Source organism: Epargyreus clarus, unplaced genomic scaffold (assembly GCF_041222505.1).
Source record: "Epargyreus clarus isolate Ecla_fem2 unplaced genomic scaffold, WU_Ecla_fem_2.2 ptg000008l, whole genome shotgun sequence".
Taxonomy (NCBI): Eukaryota; Metazoa; Arthropoda; class Insecta; order Lepidoptera; family Hesperiidae; genus Epargyreus; species Epargyreus clarus.
In genome coordinates this window covers 8,933,860-8,953,273 of record NW_027332216.1, presented here as the reverse complement: position 1 = coordinate 8,953,273, position 19,414 = coordinate 8,933,860, and the positions used below count along the sequence as shown (strand labels likewise).

Here is a 19,414-nt window from a genome sequence, read left to right as displayed (position 1 = left end):
TCAGATGCTATTCACAGTACTGATGAAATTTGGAAGACAGATGTGTTAAACTATTTTAAGTGCAAATGAGTATCTGTAATATCCATAGACGTTTTACTAGGAAGTTATTCGCTTTATACTGATAAGATTTGGAAGATAGATTTGTTCTATAAATAGTTGCAAACGCAAGTCTTTAATATCCTTGAATATCTTCTCTATAAAATGATAAATGTGTGATGTCGATTTTGGATTTGGTATCGCCAAAAGTTATATCACAATATCACTGCCGTATTTATATTTTTGAGACGGTATCTTTTTAGCATGACCCGTCTTACAATTTTTTTTAAATTTTGACGTACCAATATATCTACACGGCATTATTTTAGGAAGTAATAATCTAATACATAAAGATACGACTACGACTGTAGTTTGCACGCGGACGGAGACACGCGCGTTCTCTCATTATTCAAAAGGCACGTTCATAAAATATCCAACAACATCTTTAGTTTTAAACGAGAATATGAAATGCAATAAACCCTCGTACTTTACTACTTGCTGAACTACGTAGAACGTAGACATAAGAACTACTCTAAACTCGACCGAGGTACTGTAAGCGATGATTACTTAGCCATATAGTTTACAAGGTTCATGTTTGAAGATACTTAACGTGCTTGAATAAAAGAAATGTTCATACAAAATGCACAGGCGGACGATTTGAAATCGTGACTTTTTAATAAGACTTTTGACGCAATCATAAACAGTTTTTCCTTTGTTCGGTACGCTGCGTCTTTGCAATGGATGGTTTCTTTTATCCTGCTTGATGACTCTGATAATTATGCCGCTTTCTCTTAATTAAGTGAAATGTTATCACAAGACCATTGAAATCATAATTATAGTAGCGGAACCATTCGTGTCATTGACAAAATGATTTAGACGTAATTTGTTAGGGTTCCGTATCCAAAGAGTAAAAATAGATCCTATTACTCAATCACCGTTGTAAGTCTGTTTGTGACAGGGATCTATCTCTTGAACCGTAATAGATAGGCACTTGAATTTTTCACAGAAAGAACGTATTTTCGCCTTCTTTTGATTTATCTGTAGACCGTATGGATAGGTACACAATTTCTTCATGACATGATAATAAATACTTAAATGAATATACCAATTAATTTGGTGGTACGGAATCCACCGCGTGCGAAATCTACTGGCACTTGGTCGGGTTTTCTATAAAAGGATAGGTTCGTTAGCAAAGATTATGAAATGGCAATGGAAGTACGGGTAAAGAGGAGGTAAATATACGACTCCCTCATGTGTAATCGAGTTAGCGCAAGGGTACTCTTTGCTAATGAGCCTAAAATTGCGGTTAAGGGAAAATATTATTCAGTGTAGATTTTGGATCACATGCATAAATTAAATGTACCTAGATTTAATAAATTTTAAATCTAAATGTGTTATGGCTAAAATATCTGTTTTAAGTGTTGTGTGTCTACCGATCTGTTATAGTGTAGTGGCCAAAACCCTTTCAATTTTGATAGGAGCCGTGTACTCATCAAGGGGACAGTAACGGAGTAAGATAGTGTATTATGGCAGTAGATTGGATACGACACACACAATAATATTAATACTGTAGGACGGTTATACGCCGACTACAATGATTTCCAATTAAAATATTGAAACACATAAACACTACTACTACATAAATAATACTCATACTTATTATTGTTTATCGTCCGTTCGTAAACCACAAAACTGAATGTTAATTTAAATATGAGGTGACTGAAACTGGGTTGTGCGTTTGAATACAAAATAAAACAATACAAATTACATAAAGATACCGCAGTACTTACCTATTTATTCGGCTGAAACAGATACGTTGAAATACGACTTGCTTACTCGTTTTCCAAAAGGTCAACAATCCGCCCTAATTACCGCATTATGTAAATTTAATACAAAACCATTGAAAATATAAGATATGCTCTTAAATTCACATGCCGAGTAAGCCTTGGGCAAGAGCTTGTTTAGGCATTAATATGTTATGGCGCACATTACGAGCGTGTTACGAGTTGTTGCTAATGAGTTCGTCGAGTGTGCACGTCGTAGGCTAAATGATGACAAAGGGACAGATTACCGGCTAGTGCTGTGAGAGCTGCCAGCGTAAGGAGTGCGGAGCGGCTGGGTGCCATATCAGCAGGGCATGCCGCGCGGGGAGCGCCCTGTCATCGCCGCCGCATGCCTCACCGTACCGCACCTGACGACTTCCTCGCTGCTACCGCGACCTGCAACAAGTTATTGTACCAGAAATAATCGTGGACGGAAACTATTTTGGCACGACCAAGCGAATTGTAGGTTTAAAACATAAACGTGAGACAATTCGTAAGGTGTTAGGTATGTACCAGATTGCAATATAATATAAATTGTTTTTACGGACGCGATATAAATTTCGCAAAGCCACGAGAATTGTGGGATAAAAAAGAGACAGTCCGTATTATATTATGAACATTGTGAAGGTATTTTATTCCATTTCCGACCGGATACAAAGACGGATGAGAACCCGCATGGCACCGTAGCTATCATACTGGTCTGATAGAGGCTCTGGATTCGATTAACGTTGAAGTAAAATTATAAATTATTAGTTTAAATGTCTGTTCTGGATCTGGGTGCTTATTTATGTTTTACTGTGTTCATCCATGACATCAATAAAAAAGGATTTCCAAAATAGGTTATACTAGTGAAGATTCTGTTTATTTAAGGTAAATAAATTAATGAGGAATTAAGTACTGTTCAGCGAAAGATAAATAGTACCAGCACTTTGTTTGGAAATGGTGTTACTATAATAATAAAAAGATATTAAGATAGAACTAAGTAATCCCCTAACGTTAACCCAACCGGCAATGTTTTTATTTGCTAAATGCAAAAGGCTTAACGTAAATCCTTTGTTATTATAGAGTGCCTATGAGAAAACTCTTTCTATATAATTATTAAAGAAGTGAATGTCATTTTATTTACAACTGAGATAAAGAAACGTTACATGAACACGTAAATTAATTGATATGTATGAACGCTGCAAGGAAATATTTCAAAAAATCTGAACGCTTAAGTATTCTACATAATTTTATTTTCGAAGGTGGTAGAACCCTTTGTGATTTGACTCCGGTGGCACCACCACCACACCTATTTCTATTAATAACAGCAGTGTTAGGCGCTGCTGTTTTCCGGTTTGAAGGGTGTGGTAAGGGAGACATACTTTTCCGAGGCGTTCCAGCTTAGTCCTCAAGGGTAGCGGTGCATCTGTGGCCGACCTCAGGTAGGAATATGTAATCCTAGCTGGGGTTGATTACAGATGTCCATGGGCGGCAGTAGCCACTTACCATCAGGTGGACTGCATGCTCGTCTGCTACATTATACGCTATATTATAAAAAAATGTTGTAAGGTGTGTTATATATTGCTTGTATTGTACAATTTGTATGGTCAATTGTATTTGTAATTACACATTTCCTGTTGTGTTCCCAATTCGAACCCTATAAGGCGACTCCTAGAGGATTCGAAGATGTTTTACTAATTCGATATTTTTTGTTTATCTCTATAACACTAATCGTTTTTTTTTAAGAGGAAAGCCGCGCCTAGTGGAACGGATTAACTTTGGCAGCGTCATAGCGTAGTCATGTGCTCTCCTCACACGCTTTGAGTTATGCGCTCTTGAGCCTTTTATCGAATTATTTTATACATGGTATACGGCGTATCATGTACCTTCTATAACGACCTTTTTAGTATTGTATCATTGTAATACAAAAACATACTTAGGTCTTTTTGGGTACAAATTAAGCCTCCCTTACCGGCGAACTGCTCCCCCTTAACGTTGCAACCGCCCCTCATGCCAATCCTTAGCTATGACTGTAGATTCTGTTTTTCGGATTATCATAGTACATAAAAGGAACGATAGAATTATTTTTTGAATTACGGGTGCACTAATACACATATAATTTAAGTTTATATTCGGAAAGAGCAGTGTTTGCGTTGATATTCCGGCGTAGTAACTTATCCTAAACAAATACGATTGCAACACGTTTAAGAATAGCGAAATATCCTATAACTATTCTGTAGCATTACCATGAGTTGGCATAGAAACGCCACTATAGAAATGGTAAATAGAAAACTATTGTCATTTTGCTAGTGAATAACATAACTACTATCGTTACGGTATTTCTTGACAACGTCTGTCAAATTAATGACTCATGGGACCGAATTTGTATGGCAATAGATCATAATGACATTCGCTAGCGATTTGATTTCGATAGGTTTTTTACGTATCGAGTTACGTCACAACGGATTTTAGTTCTACGAGTAACCACCAGAGGCGCTGTACAATTTTTCATACATTTATTTTACGCAGTCGCTAGCGAGTAATACTTTTGTAAACTCATGGTAGTCCTACAGGTAGACGTCTTTAAAAAATAGTAAGTATCTATTTGTAGCTAGTAATTGATTTTATTGGATTTCAATAATCGTGTCAGATAAAATAGATGCTCATTTGCTGTCCAGAACATGAAAATCTCTTTATTTTTTGTGAAACATAAATTATATAATAAGAACTAGATGAATAATTTTACACAATATAATAACCTCGATAATTCTTATCTTGTCAAATCTAATAAATAGTTTTCTTACACAAAAGTGGAAGATCTGCGATATATTGTAGAATTACCTACAACCTACATAAATTGTACTGTACCCTTACCAGGAGTTTTTACGTTTCGACAAATATGACTGTTTTGGTATTCGTTTACGTATTGGCCCATACGATTTCCTAGTTCTGACAAAATCCGCTTGGGGCGCTGATTGGAATTTGTATGGGCAAATACGTAAATAACTACCAAAACAGTCATATTTGTCGAAACGTAAAAATTCCTGGTAAGGGTACTGGTCTAAATAATACCTACTGAGCTGAATAGTACTTACAATATAATCTTGCCTTAACTCGAAACTGTAGAACGAATTAAATTACTTTAACAATAAGTTATATTTTATATTTACTTTTAATGTAAACTAATAGGAAAAATAATTTTACCACATTTGTCAGTTCACAGCAGTATGAAAGAAGAGGAACTAAGGAGAACACATTAATGCCAAGATAGCTGCAATAATTATGATAAGTGGGTAAGGAAACCGCTACTTCCATTGTATGAACAATGTACATAGTCAGTAGCACTGTAGGATTTGTAGGTTAAATAAGTTTCAAATAAATCCGTAAAGTAATTATTAGTTCTGATTAACTTTTGCTATGCGAACGAAATAATGGATTTGTTAACTAAACCTGACTGATAACCATGACCAAAGTGTTGTAGAGCCTTTCGTGGTTAGATTCTAGATGCAATGCCGTCACATCACCTATTTCTGTCTAATAAAAGCATTGTTAAGTACTGCTATATGCTCGCTTGAAGGGTGTGATCATATCACGGCTATGGCAGACCATGGTAAGACTCTTCATCTCATCCGGTAATTATGTGCATATATGTACGTCGTAATTGCCCAGAATACGTCTTCGTTTGCTACTTCTATAATATAAAAACTGTAACCACTACATCGTACGGAATTCAATCAAATGCGACCGCAATTATTATGTAAATTCTACCAAAACAAAGGGTATAACAGGTGGTCCATATTTAATGAGCTTTGCTTAGCTACACAATGAGTTTATCTGCGTCGGTGTGAGATGCGGGTAGTCGCTGATAGTAGGATAGCGTTCAGCCGCCGCCCGCCGCGCCAATAGTGATTACTGACAAGGGTCTGCCACAACACGTGTCAATGACTTTCCGAGCAGCTATTGTAGGTTTATTGTTGTTTGCCTAAACAAATAAGTTAAGAGATAGTGATTTGAAGGAATAGCCTTTGCAGTTCGAATTTGAACACGATCGGTAATCTAATAAAAGCATTGTTAAGCGCTGCTGTATTCTTGCTGGACGGGTGTGATCATATCTCCTTTTATCATCATATTTATAATCCATATCACCTTAGTCCTCAGGGGTAGTAATGCGTAGAAGGGATGCGTTGACTACTACAGAGTTAACCGCAGATTCGATACGATATCTAATCTTATCTGGGGTTGAATACAGATTGGGCGATAGTGGCATGCATAGTAGTGGTGGACTGCACGCTCTACTGATTTTGAAGCCGATAGATGACACTGTTATCGATATTTGTGGCAAACATTGTTTGACAGGGCCCAGTTTGATTACAGAATGCAAATGTTCACTAAAATACATTCTAATTGAATCCTTTACAGTCACAACACTGTTCGTGTTATAATGGAATACGTAATGAACATAAAATTAACTACAGCAATCGTCTGGATGCAGGCGTCGCGTCATGTGATGTATGTATTGCGTGATCTGGAATGAGGGATGAGTGGGGTGGTGCTATGTAACGAGGGTTTCAGTATATAACGGCCCCAGTAAATTTGGTACTTGTAGAATCGGTCGTTTTTATAATATAAGTAGCAGACGATCATGCAGTCTGCCTGATGGTAAGTGGTGCCTGCCATGGACATATATAATCAATCCCAGGTAAGATTAGATTTCTACTTCAGGTCGGCTAGAGATGCACCGCTACTCTTGAGAAATAAGCTGGAATGAGTGGAATGTCTCGGATAAGTATGTGTCCCTCATTACCTTCATACTAACACAGCATCGTTGAACACTGTTGTTGTTAGGAAGAAATAGGTGTGGCGGTGGTGCCGCCGGAGTCGAACCACAGGGTTCTACCACCTACGTAATGGCGATTGTAATGATTTGAAGGTGGTAGAACCCTTTGTGGTTCGACTCCGGCGGCACCACCGCCACACCTATTTCTACCTAATAACAGCATTGTTAGGCGCTGCTGTGTTCCGGTTTGAAGGGAGTGGCAAGGGAGACAGACTTTTCCGAGGCGTTCCAGCTTAGTCCTCAGGGGTAGCAACGCGTCCGTGGCCGACCACAGGTAGGAATATCTAATCCTATCTGGGGTTGATTACAGATGTCCATGGGCGGCAGGAGCCACTTACCATCAGGTGGACTGCATGCTCGTCTGCTACTCTTATATTATAAAAAAAATTCGTCATGTTATGACAATTTGCTGCATTTAAGTGACGGTATAGAAAACGCGTGTTAGCAATTGACGTAGATATAGTTCGTTAAGGAGAGGAAGGTTCAAAGGTGTCGATATAAATACGAATCCGTTCAGCTAAGCACTCTAATACTGTATCCGTCCAGTCACAAGACTCACAACATGTATTGTATCTACATACATTCATTCATTGAATATTCAATGAACATCTAAAAGATTGACAACAACAATCGTCTTGATGTAAGCGTCGCATAGTCCATGTAGATGATCTTAAATGAAAGATGAGTATGCTAGTGGTTTTATGATACGACTGAGTGGCCGTAAATAAACAATATGCAACTATGATCCCTCGATCATTACGCTTGCTAAGGATTTACATGGTAGAAAGTGTACTGTGGTGAAAGAAACTTGCTTCTTTTATAACTCAAGAACGCCTGGATCAATTTTCATGATTTTTGTTTTGTTGGATATCCAACAAAACAAAAATCATTCTAAGAATAATAATTCATAATTCAGATTAATAATAATTCTGAGAATTCAGGAGGACGCATATGCGTCCTCCTGAATTCTCAGAATAACATTGAAATATTAAAAAAATAAGAAAAAGGAATTGAACAACTTGACGACGTTTAGCGGGTACCTATTTTGGAGAACGCTTCGGAAATGGTTACAGTTATGAAGAAACTATATATGGCAGTTTTGTTCATCATAAAAAATAATACAAAAGAGTTCACTACACTATATGTCTAACTATTATAGATGACACGCAATTACTTTTTTTCTCTAGAAAATATTCAGTGAACATTTAAAAGATTGACAACCCATCGTCTTGATGTAAGCGTCGCATAGTCTATGTAGATGATCTTAAATGAAAGATGAGTGTGCTAGTGGTTTTATGATACGACTGAGTGGCGGTAAATAAACAATATGCAACTATGATCTCTCGATCATTTCGCTTGCTAAGGATTTACATGGTAGAAAGTGTACTGTAGTAAAAAACTTGGTTCTTTTATAACTCAAGAACGCCTGGATCAATTTTCATGATTTTTGTTTTGTTGGATATGCGTCCTCCTGAATTCTCAGAATAACATTGAAATATTAAAAAAATAAGAAAAAGGAATTGAACAACTTGACAACGTTTAGCGGGTACCTATTTTGGAGAACGTTTCGGAAATGGTTACAGTTATGAAGAAACTATTGTAAACTACTGTATGGCAGTTTTGTTCATCATAAAAAAGAATACAAAAAAGTTCACTACACTATATGTCTAACTATTATAGATGACACGCAATTACTTTTCTTCTCTAGTAAATATTCAGTGAACATTTAAAAGATTGACAACCATCGTCTTGATGTAAGCGTCGCATAATCTATGTAGATGATCTTAAATTAGAGATGAGTATGCTAGTGGGTTTATGATACGACTGAGTGGCCGTAAATAAACAATATGCAACTATGTTCTCTCGATCATTACGCTTGCTAAGGATTTAAATGGTATAAAGTGTACTATAGTCAAAGAAACTTGGTTCTTTTATAACTCAAGAACGCCTGGATCAATTTTCATGATTTTTGTTTGGTTGGATATGCGTCCTCCTGAATTCTCAGAATAACATTGAAATATTAAAAAAATAAGAAAAAGGAATTGAACAACTTGACCACGTTTAGCGGGTACCTATTTTGGAGAACGCTTCGGAAATGGTTACAGTTATGAAGAAACTATATATGGCAGTTTTGTTCATCATAAAAAAGAATACGAAAAAGTTCACTACACTATATGTCTAACTACTATAGATGACACGCAATTACTTTTTTTCTCTAGTAAATATTCAGTGAACATTTAAAAGATTGACAACCATCGTCTTGATGTAAGCGTCGCATAGTCTATGTAGATGATCTTAAATGAAAGATGAGTATGCTAGTGGTTTTATGATACGACTGAGTGGCCGTAAATAAACAATATGCAACTATGTTCTCTAAATGATTATGCTTCTAAGGATTTAAGTGCTGGAAAGTATACTTTGGTGAAACTTTTCTTGTAGTTCACATACGATGGTATTACCACTACTCCTAAGAATTCTCTTATATTTCTAAAAAAAGTCTTCTAATAGAAGAAGCTTTGCTGCATTCAACGTTGAAGCGTAAGGCAATAAGAAGAACAGGCTTTCCAAATGACTCCTCAAGATAAGCAATGTATTTGTATACCACTGTTGTCTTTTATAAGTTTGGTGGAAACTAGCATGCAGATCAGCAGAATAATTGGTGACTTCGAAACCTTGAGAATCCGCAACTGCCTCCATATAACTAAAACTAGGATGTTACCCGGAGCCGAGCACAGATGCTATACCAATCTTGAGGACTAAAATAGTTGCCTCATATGAAAGTTAGCCTACTTCTATCGTCTTTGGATTTGTTGATACGTCTGCTAGACTGATGTTAACTGTTTCAGTGCAAAATATTCCAAAGTTTAGAACTCCTGAATAGTGCACACAACCAATTTTTAAACCGAGGTTACCGACACAGTCCTATCCATTCAGTTCAGTTTAACGGATGTAATTATTTTGGCGCGGCCAGCTGAACAAACATACTGAACAGACAGGTTAACGAATTACGCTAATATGTTTCCGGGGAACGGAACCCTGAAAAGTAACGTTCTGCACCCTCATTGACAATAGCTGCTGAAATATGTGTGTTTGGTATATAGAAATCACAAATGAGTGTACAGTCTACATGATCATCATCAATTCATTACTGTCCCACTACAGGGCACGGGTCTCCGAATGAGAAGGATTAGGCCATAGTCCACCGCGCTGATCAAGTGTGAATTGGGAAACTGTACCTTAGAAAACACCTTTCTTTTTAAGATTTCTCAGGTTTGCAGGTTTCCTCGCGATGTTTTCCTTCACCGTTTAAGCAAGTGATAAATATTTTTTAATACGTACATAACTTTGAAAAATCAGAGGAGCGTGCCTGGGATTTGAACCTCGGACCCCTCGATGAAGAGGCCGAGTTTCTTATAACTAGGCTATCAATGCGTATAGTCTATATGATGGTGAGTGATAACTGCCGTTACATCTATTATTAACCACAGGTAAGATCAGTCTGAGGTCGGCCACAGATGCATTAGTACCACTAAGCCTGATTGGAACGTATGTGTCTCCGAGCGCTTCAAACCAAAACACGGCAGCGTTTAATACTGTTGTGAAAGAATAAAACTATTTCTTGAATTACAACATTTATATTATTCCCGCGCAAAATCAAATACTAACGTCAAGACCATTCTTTTTCTTTTTTTATCCTAACTCATAGAATCGTACCAGCCAGGGACTATATAATTAAGAACTATTTTTTATAAAAGTAATACATCATGAAAATAACACAAAATAATTACTTAAAATAATACTTATAATAAAAAAATAATAGATTTCTAATAGTTGTTAAAAGGCAGTAATTTGGCAGTGTTGCCTACGGTGAAACACGAAGTTTTTAAAACGAATGTAATAGAACCCTAAGTAACATTCCGTACTACTTTGACAATAGAGGGTGAAATACAAGTTTGCGTAATAAAACTCGCGATATTATGACGAATGGGCAAGTTAGTTCGCGCGCCACAATAGAACTCACGCACTTGCGACCTCATAGCCATCGACTTCAATTTATAGACGACATTTTCCCGCCTCCCCTGCGATTTCTAAACATAGAGAATAGAACAGGCGTTAGCTGAGCCTCTTTCACGCAACGTATTTTGCACATCGTTTGCAAGCGTTAACCCGATAAAAAAGCGTTCTCAATTAATATATTTCCATTAATTCGTGTTTTTTTATATAAGTCCACAAATATGGTATTTTTTCTACTGAAAAAGACACTTTATTTATAATAGTCTATAAACTTTTAGCTTACCAAAGATCAAAATTCGCCAATTTGTAGACAGAAATTGTAAAATTTTGATGTTAGTCAGGCAAAAATTGTATAATAACATCATTATAGGGGCGAGAGAAGTTATTAAATAAATAAAAGCTTGTAAAAATAAACTGGACAAGTGCCAGCTAAACACTCGTAGAGAGGGTTCCGTACAAATTTAATATTGTAAATAGAAAACATGTTCTCCAATACGTAATGTGTGTGAAAATATGTCTACCAACTAATAAAAATGTACAGTCATATGTACATATTATAGGGACAAGCTTCACCCATCCGTTTAATGGATGAAATCTATTTTATATCAAAATGAGTAGTTAAAAGTAGGGTTTAACTTAATAGTACATTTTTTGCATAATAAAACTAGCTATATTGTGACGAATGGGCAAGTTATTTCGTGCGCTACAATAGAACTCACGCACTTGCGACCTCATAGCCATCGACTTCAATTTATAGATGACATTTTCCGTCTCCCCTGCGATTTCTAAACATAGAGTATAGAGCAGGCGTTAGCCGAGCCTCTCTTTCTCACAACGTATTTTGCACATCGTTTGCAAGCGGTAACTCATTTTCAATTAATACATGTTTATTAATCACTTTAAGTACATAAGTTCAGAAATATAATCAAACAAACAAACGCTTTCTACACTCACAGCCCCACACTAGGATTCCCTGTGTCGTAGGTGCCATGGACACACACATAGACAAATACACAAACACCCAGATCCAGAAACAGAAATCTAAATTCATCATTCAGATATCTGTCTGGCCGGGGATCGAACCCGGAACCCTTTGCGCGTCAGACCGGTATGGTGACCGTTCCGCCACGCGGGTTGACAATACTTTATCTAATATTTTTCCTAAAAGAAGGCCCGTTATTAATAATCTTTTATATAAAATTCTCGTGTCACAATATCAGTTACCGTACTCCTTCGAAACAGCTTTACCGATTTTCACTAAATTTTATATGCATATTCAGTAGGTCTAAGAATCGGCTACTATCTATTTTTCATGCCCCTAAGTGATAAGGATTCTTCACCCTTAACATTTTTTTATTTATATGGCAACACAACGATTGCCGGGTCAGCTCACTAAACATAGCTCTATAATTTTTTTTCTTACCAAAGATCAACATTTGGCAATTTGTAATAGGCAGAAACTGTAAAATTTCGATCGATGGTTGGCAAAATTTTGTATAATAACATAACATTGTATAATAACATAATAGCTACAAGAGAACTTATTAGATAAATAAATAGTTAAATAGTCAACTCATTGTTTATTTATGGGTGAAGTTAGTTAACTTATACATATAATTATGAGACGCAATCAAGACGTAATCCGACCTTGCATTAATTAGGTCAGTGGTAAATATAGGAATCTCGCAAGTTAGGCTGCGTTCACATGGCTACTCTACACTATGTTTGTCGTATTCGATTTATAATACATAATCAGCGTTATATTTACATCATTCGTAGAAATTTATTAGTCGCAGATTACATTCGTCAATGCAGTTTGTACTTTTATATTGTTTGGAAAAAGGCTATTCGATAAAAAAAGTGTGGCTTTGCGTTGTGCGAGATAATACAATTCGCTATTGCAAACTGAATACGTTAAATTCTATGGGATTTGTTCGACTAATCCGGTGAGTATTCAATCGACATATTTAGCCCTGAAACATTTTTCAGTAAAAACGTCATGCAAATACTATGTCCAAAGTATTATTTATAAACGATAATATTAATTGTTCTGCACAAAAATGTACAGTATAAGGCAACTGCCTTTATCCTGACGCGCGTGTTTACGCTCGTACACGCGTCCTCCCCTCCTTCACGGCGCGCGACTAATATCCTATAATTTTATTCACACACGGACACGGGCCGTGAAGATACTACAGTGAGGTAATTCATGTGAGTGGGATTGACATTAGACATGCGTGCGAGAAAACCCGCGCGAGAGGATCTGTCATGTGAACCCAGCGTTAGTTCATCTGGCTTCCTTATTAATATGAAACGATCCATTACCATGATACCACTAAATAACTATACGAAACTCAATAGCGTGACGATCATCTCTTTCCTCATACAACTATTTTATGTGCAGAGTTTCATAGACCGTCGTATTTATTATTTATAGTTTACTTTCCGGGGAATTACTTACAGCGCCATAAAATAATAAATATGTCTTGTTATATCAACTTTTACACTCTGTTGCAATTTCTGAAGGAATAAGTACTACACTTATCTATGTTTACAAACGTGAATGTGTTCTTTTTAATTATTACAAAAGTCTATTCAATGTTTCATAATCAACTTTGTTATCATACTGATACGAATGGTCATACTTTTTTTAAGTGAAATAAATAAAGCTTAATCTATATAAGTATAAGTACAAGCTAAATATTTGAATTTCATATTTTCCTTACTACATTACAAATACTACAAATTATTAGCTATGTTCTTAAAATGCCATTATTTTATGTTTGGTAATATTAAAAAATAAGTTAAAACATATTTGTGTAAAAAGAAATGTATGAAACCGTGACTTGAAAATATGAATCGGGTTTACAAACACGTGAACGAATAAATGTGTACATGTGTGCGAACGGTCGGATATTAAAACTCAGCCACTGAAACTACGTCTGTCTTTCAATTGCAGTTTGCATAAATTGATTACTATTCATAGCCTGAAAATTGCTTGAACTCTCATGAGTCAGATGAGTACGGACGTTATAACTTAATTGGACGAGAACTGAACGATTTGGATTTATCGTGATATTAATTTAATCCGGTTTTTTCTGGTTATAACCGTTTTATATCACAAAGCTGGTCATGGGTTTCTCCCCACAACTAGGTGAGGCTTGGACCGTACTCCATCATGCTGCTCCAATGCGTATTGGTAGAGATGGCAGGGGTTAGTGGCCAACCTGTTTTGGATATGTACAAACCATCAACAAAGTCTCCGAGGAGGTTTAACGATTAATTTTCATAATAAAAGCATATCTTAACATACGGAAACGTGCATAAATATTATGTCTTCCATCTAACTTCCGACCTCGTCCGTCATTTATATTTGTAGATCGATTGAGATGTATGGGTGTACTATTTTGTATGCTTTTAATGTAATACCTACATTATTTGAGTCAACATATAGTTCAATTTAAGTACGCATGAATAATTTTATATGTTCTTTAATAGTTATTGCTTCATTGGAATATTATTACAGTCAACATACTGTACTTAATTTTATTATTACCACAAGATATATACTACTAGCACTATTAGAATACTTAATTTTAAAACTGTTACTTCAATGTTAAATCATTATAAAATACGAAGTTACTCAGGATAAACTACTCCGTCTATCCTTTTGAATAAATATTTGAAATCAAAACATTGCAATGGTTTATCCGTACATTAGCAAATTAGCTATAGAGCCTCAACTCCGGAGAATAATAAATAACGTCCAATTCAGAACTCGCTGAATAAATTTTAATTTATTGAGTTGATTACTAGAACACTAAATGAATAAGCAATTCATTCAATCATTCATAACTTTATTCATGCGTATTAATTGGTAGATAGAGCCAGGATAATACGAATTGCTACAATCATAATCTTGCTATATTTTGTAGCTATTATGATATGAGTTTAGATTTTTTTCTTTTTTTGTTATATAGGAGAAGTAGACGAGCTTGCAGTCCACCTGATTATAAGTTAATACTGCCGCCCATGGTCATCTGTAAGCAACCCCAGGTGGAATTAGATTCCTACCTAAGGTCTGCCACAAATTAGCCGCTACCCTGAGGACTAAACTGAAATGCATCGGAAAAGTAGGTCTCCCTTACCCACTTTACTTTGCTTATTTGTGGCCGACCTCACATAAAAAATCTTGTCTGGGATTGATTACCATGGGTGGCATTGCCCATGTAATATTAGGTGGGCTGCGTGCCCATTTGCTACTCCTATATTATAAAAAATATAGCATATCCAAACCATAGATTAATAGTAGGGTTTATTAATCTATGATCCAAACTTGAAACCTTACTACGACTAGGTGAGGTAAATGTATGTATTGTAATATGTTCTACTATTTTGTTCTACTAATAGAACTCGACTCAGGTGCAAATGCGATTGGTGCATAATACACAACGATGACTAATGGCACCATTTCCATGCTCCGAGCTGTAGTTTCACTAGTAAATTCAAATGAAAATTTTGTTAGTGACTGACTGGGTTGTAGTACACATTTGACTACATTATCACAGAGCAAAGTGGCTTACTTACAGACAATTCATATTTTATTTTCTATTTAAAATATATTATCTATTTACAGCCCTTAATGTTTCAAAAATGTAGTGAGATAAATAAAATAACATTGATTACTTTATCCATAAGATAACTTGATATAAATACTCGTACTGCTACACTGTGTCTTTTTATACTATAAACTAGTTGACTTATCAGTTTGTCCTTGTATAAGTACATGAAAGTGAACATTGTACAATATTATCTCAATTTCTACTCAACAGTTCCACTACCGCACAGTCACTTAAAAAAATGATCAATCTGCAAACTTACCGCCACTTACTGCCTTATTATGTAAGATTTTAATAATAAATGTTGAATGTCATAGTTAAATGTAGGGGCTATTCAGCTCTTTTCATCTTTGCGTAAAAAAGCATTGTCGTATCGCTTCACCTCAAAAAGTTAAATTTCTAAAGTCCCTCCGTTGTGAAAAGAAGCCACCGTCTAAATTTGATGTTATTAGTTTTAGCGGTTTTCGCTTGGCGTTGATAAATCGGCCAATTAGTCAAGACATTTCTTTTTATAACGGACTAAGGCTACGTCGTCGTTATTGCAGGGTCTAAGTCGGACCGAATTAACTTATATACGTTTCAAAATACTATGCTGCCGCAATTCAATGATCGTATTCACTAGTAACTTAAAGGACAAGTTATTCATAGAAGTATACTAACGTTACATATGCTTTTAGTATTTTTAAAGGTTTCATAAGTTTACCGATCTGTACCCTTATCAATCACTTCTGATACTGTCCGCTAGGGGCGCTGATTGGAAATGTATGGGCAAATACGTAAACAAATACAAATGCAGTCATTTTTGTAAAAACGTAAAAACTCATACTAAGGGTACTGGTATGTTCAGTAATTTAACGAATGTGATGTTTTTATTATAAGTAAGTAATCGATTAAACTTTGTTGAGGTTTATTATTACAGGAAAAATAAAATATATTCAATTGCGACTCGATTAAAACCGTTCTTAAGGTTTATTATTACATAAAACATAATTAATTGGATTTTACACATTTCAGTTGCAGGAAACTTGGTTTCATTTTATGCAAACGTCAGTTGTGGTAATAGTAATGTATTCTCGCTGGTAACCATATTGTTCATACGAGCTCATTTTATATGCATCGTGCAATTTTGATTTCAACAGATCTAAAGGAAGAGAAATTTCAATTAGCTACAATGCTGATAATAATTAGCGACCAGTGGTTTCGCTGTGATCACGATCCATTTAGGAAACTGGGTCGAAATATCGGTAATAAAGAAATCAAAATTAGCAAAATTACAAAAAGTATACAATCACGAGTACCCGTTAAATAATAATATTTGTCTGAAATCATGATTACTGATTTCTTTGACATAATATATTTTGAAGAATTAAAGATATCTATCGATATATGTATATCGAACTGAATTGTATTTAGCTTTCACACAAAAAGAACACTACCGGGAAAAACATAGTCTAGGTGCTTTTCACTCAAAATATATTAAGGGTTCTTGAATAAGAATCAAGTTAAAGTGCTGGAGAGTGCAAGTGGGTGAAGCCGGTCGGTAAAGCTCTATACTTACCCTTCGCTCTACTGAGAAGTAACGAGCGGCGAGCGGCCGCTACCATTTAGGTTGTAATTGATTCCATCATGTTTCACACTTACTGCATTTATCTATACTAATATTATAAAGAGGAAAACTTTGTTTGTTTGTTTGGTTGTAATGAATAGGCTCAAAAACTACTGGACCGATTTTAAAAATTTTTTCACCATTCGAAAGCTACATTATCCACACATAACATAGGCTATATTGTATATGAAATATATTTGGTAAAAAGATTTTGAGGCGGTACAAATTTCGCCAGGTCAGTTAGTGGTTTATATAATAATGTTTGGTTTTTATTTGTGGATGAAAAAGAGAAAGAAATATAGAGAAGAAATCATGACATAAAATAAAAAAATAAAAAATGTACAATCGCGAGTACGTGTTAATTAACAATATTTATCCGAAATCATAAATACAGATCTATTTGGTATAAAACAATTTGAAGAATTAAAGAAAATAGAACTGTACTAAATATGCTTTCACACAAAAAGAACACTAACGGGAAAAACATAGTCTAGGTGCTTTTTCCTTTAAATATATTAAGGGTTCTTGAATAAGAATCAAATTAAAGTGCTGGAGAGTGCAAGTGGGTGAAGTCGGTCGGTAAAGTTCTATACATACCCTTCCCTCTATTGAGAAGTAACGAGCGGCGAGCGGCCGCTACCATTTAGGTTGTAATTGATTCCATCATGTTTCACACACACTGCTTTTTATGAGCAATGAAAAATCTGGTCGGGTCATAACTGCATTTATGGATTGTATAACAATGTTTGGTTGTTATTTTTGGATAAGAAAGAGAAATAAATATAGAGAAGAAATCAAGACAAAAATAACAAAATAAAAACAATATTTGTGCGAAATCTTATATTGTGATTTCTTTGGCATAACATATTTTGAATAATTAAAGAATATCGTACTAAATTCAATTTTGGTTTCACACAAAAAATAACACAACCGGCAAAAACATAGTCTAGGTGCTTTTTACTTAAAATATATTAAGGGTTCTTGAATAAGAATCAAATTAAAGTGCTGGAGAGTGCAAGTGGGTGAAGCCGGTCGGTAAAGCTCGAAAGGAACGAAATATAGAAAATATTATGATATTAGAACATGATTATTTTTCATTTATGTCAGTATTCATTTAGTTTTAAGCGCTGCTGTGTTTAGGTAAAAAAGGGTGTGGTAAATACTTATTGCAGATAGAGATTGCAGTGCATCTGTGCCATCCTCAGGACGGATGGAGATCTCTGATCCTATTTAACGTAAATTTTATTCATTTAGGTTTATTGACGGCAATTCCCGTTTTACTACTTTTGCAACATGATAAAAGATATCAGTAATCATTCATCTATCACCAGCTTCGATCACTAATAAAGAACTAGATACACAATCCCATACAAAAATGAACTTAAAAAGTGGCGTCAAACGTGTTTATAAAATTCTAAGCGACAGAATCTAAAATTAATGCAAAATCAACCTTATCACTATTATTTAAAGGTGTTAAAAACTGCTTACCAAAAGCAATAAGTTTTTACGACATAAGCTAGCTGTCACAAGCTATCACTTTGACAGGTTTGTGCACCCAAATGTCTATTTGGGTGCTCTTTTCGTCGCGCCGTTTTTTTGTCGCTGATTGTGTATCTAGTTCTTATTAGTGATCGAAGATCACCAGGCTTTTAAAAGTACCGAAAGATATAGGCCTCCCCTAGGAAGGGGGTTCTGCAATATCCATCGCGCTTGGCTGTGCGTGTTGATAATCGCAGTATATAAATAACTCAGCAGGAAGACGCTGTATAATGCCTTAGTCGCCTCCTACCACTTCCGCGGAGGGATCGAGTTTGGAGGGAGCGATCTATTTTAGGACAGCGCATAATCTAGTAGAGGCCTAGCAAATAATTACAGAAAATAAATAGTATTATCGATTTTAACAACATTTTTGATAGTATTGTCATTCGTATTAAGTAGACACAGAAGTTTTGTCGTTTTATTTTTTCTTTTGTAATGTAGAATAATTAGTAAACGAGAATGCAGTCCACTTGATGTAAGTGATCACTGCCGCCCTAGACATCCTTATTCAGTTACAGATAAAATAAGAGTTCTGTTTGAGGTCAGTCTCAGATGCGATGTTATTTGTGAGAACTAAGGAAAAACGATTTTATTCACACACCACACCTTCAAATGGCAGCACTTAACACTGCTTTTACGAAGTATAATAATCTTGTACTCATAATTTAAACTTTCTGATTAAAATAAATAATGAATAGATTATAATTGCTGGCACCACATAGTCTGGAAGATGGCTCCATTAATCCCGCATTCCCTAAAAAAAGTAGCAATCATAATCAAAAGCTACTCAGCACCTCGAGACGACAGCTGCTAGATGACTCCAATCCTAATAAATTACTAGCAGCTTGTTATAAACGAATTTGCAAACTGTGATATCGATTGAAGGTTCGGAGTATATTAATCTCTTTGGTAGACACAACTTTTTATTATTATTTAGGTAACAGTAACATTAAGCTTT

General features: G+C 35.5%; 1 protein-coding gene across 3 annotated transcripts in view; it reads right to left on the bottom strand.

Annotated features, from left to right (window-relative positions):
• The window catches only part of LOC140744378 (uncharacterized), a 49,249-nt gene that overhangs the window by 16,670 nt on the left and 13,165 nt on the right, over window positions 1–19,414 (bottom strand). For all 3 annotated transcript variants that reach the window (XM_073075946.1, XM_073075945.1, XM_073075947.1), the window contains exon 2: window positions 2,108–2,255. In XM_073075946.1, coding sequence (XP_072932047.1) covers window positions 2,108–2,162 — 55 coding nt within the window. In that variant the 5' untranslated portion in view covers window positions 2,163–2,255. The remainder of the gene's footprint in view (window positions 1–2,107; window positions 2,256–19,414) is intronic.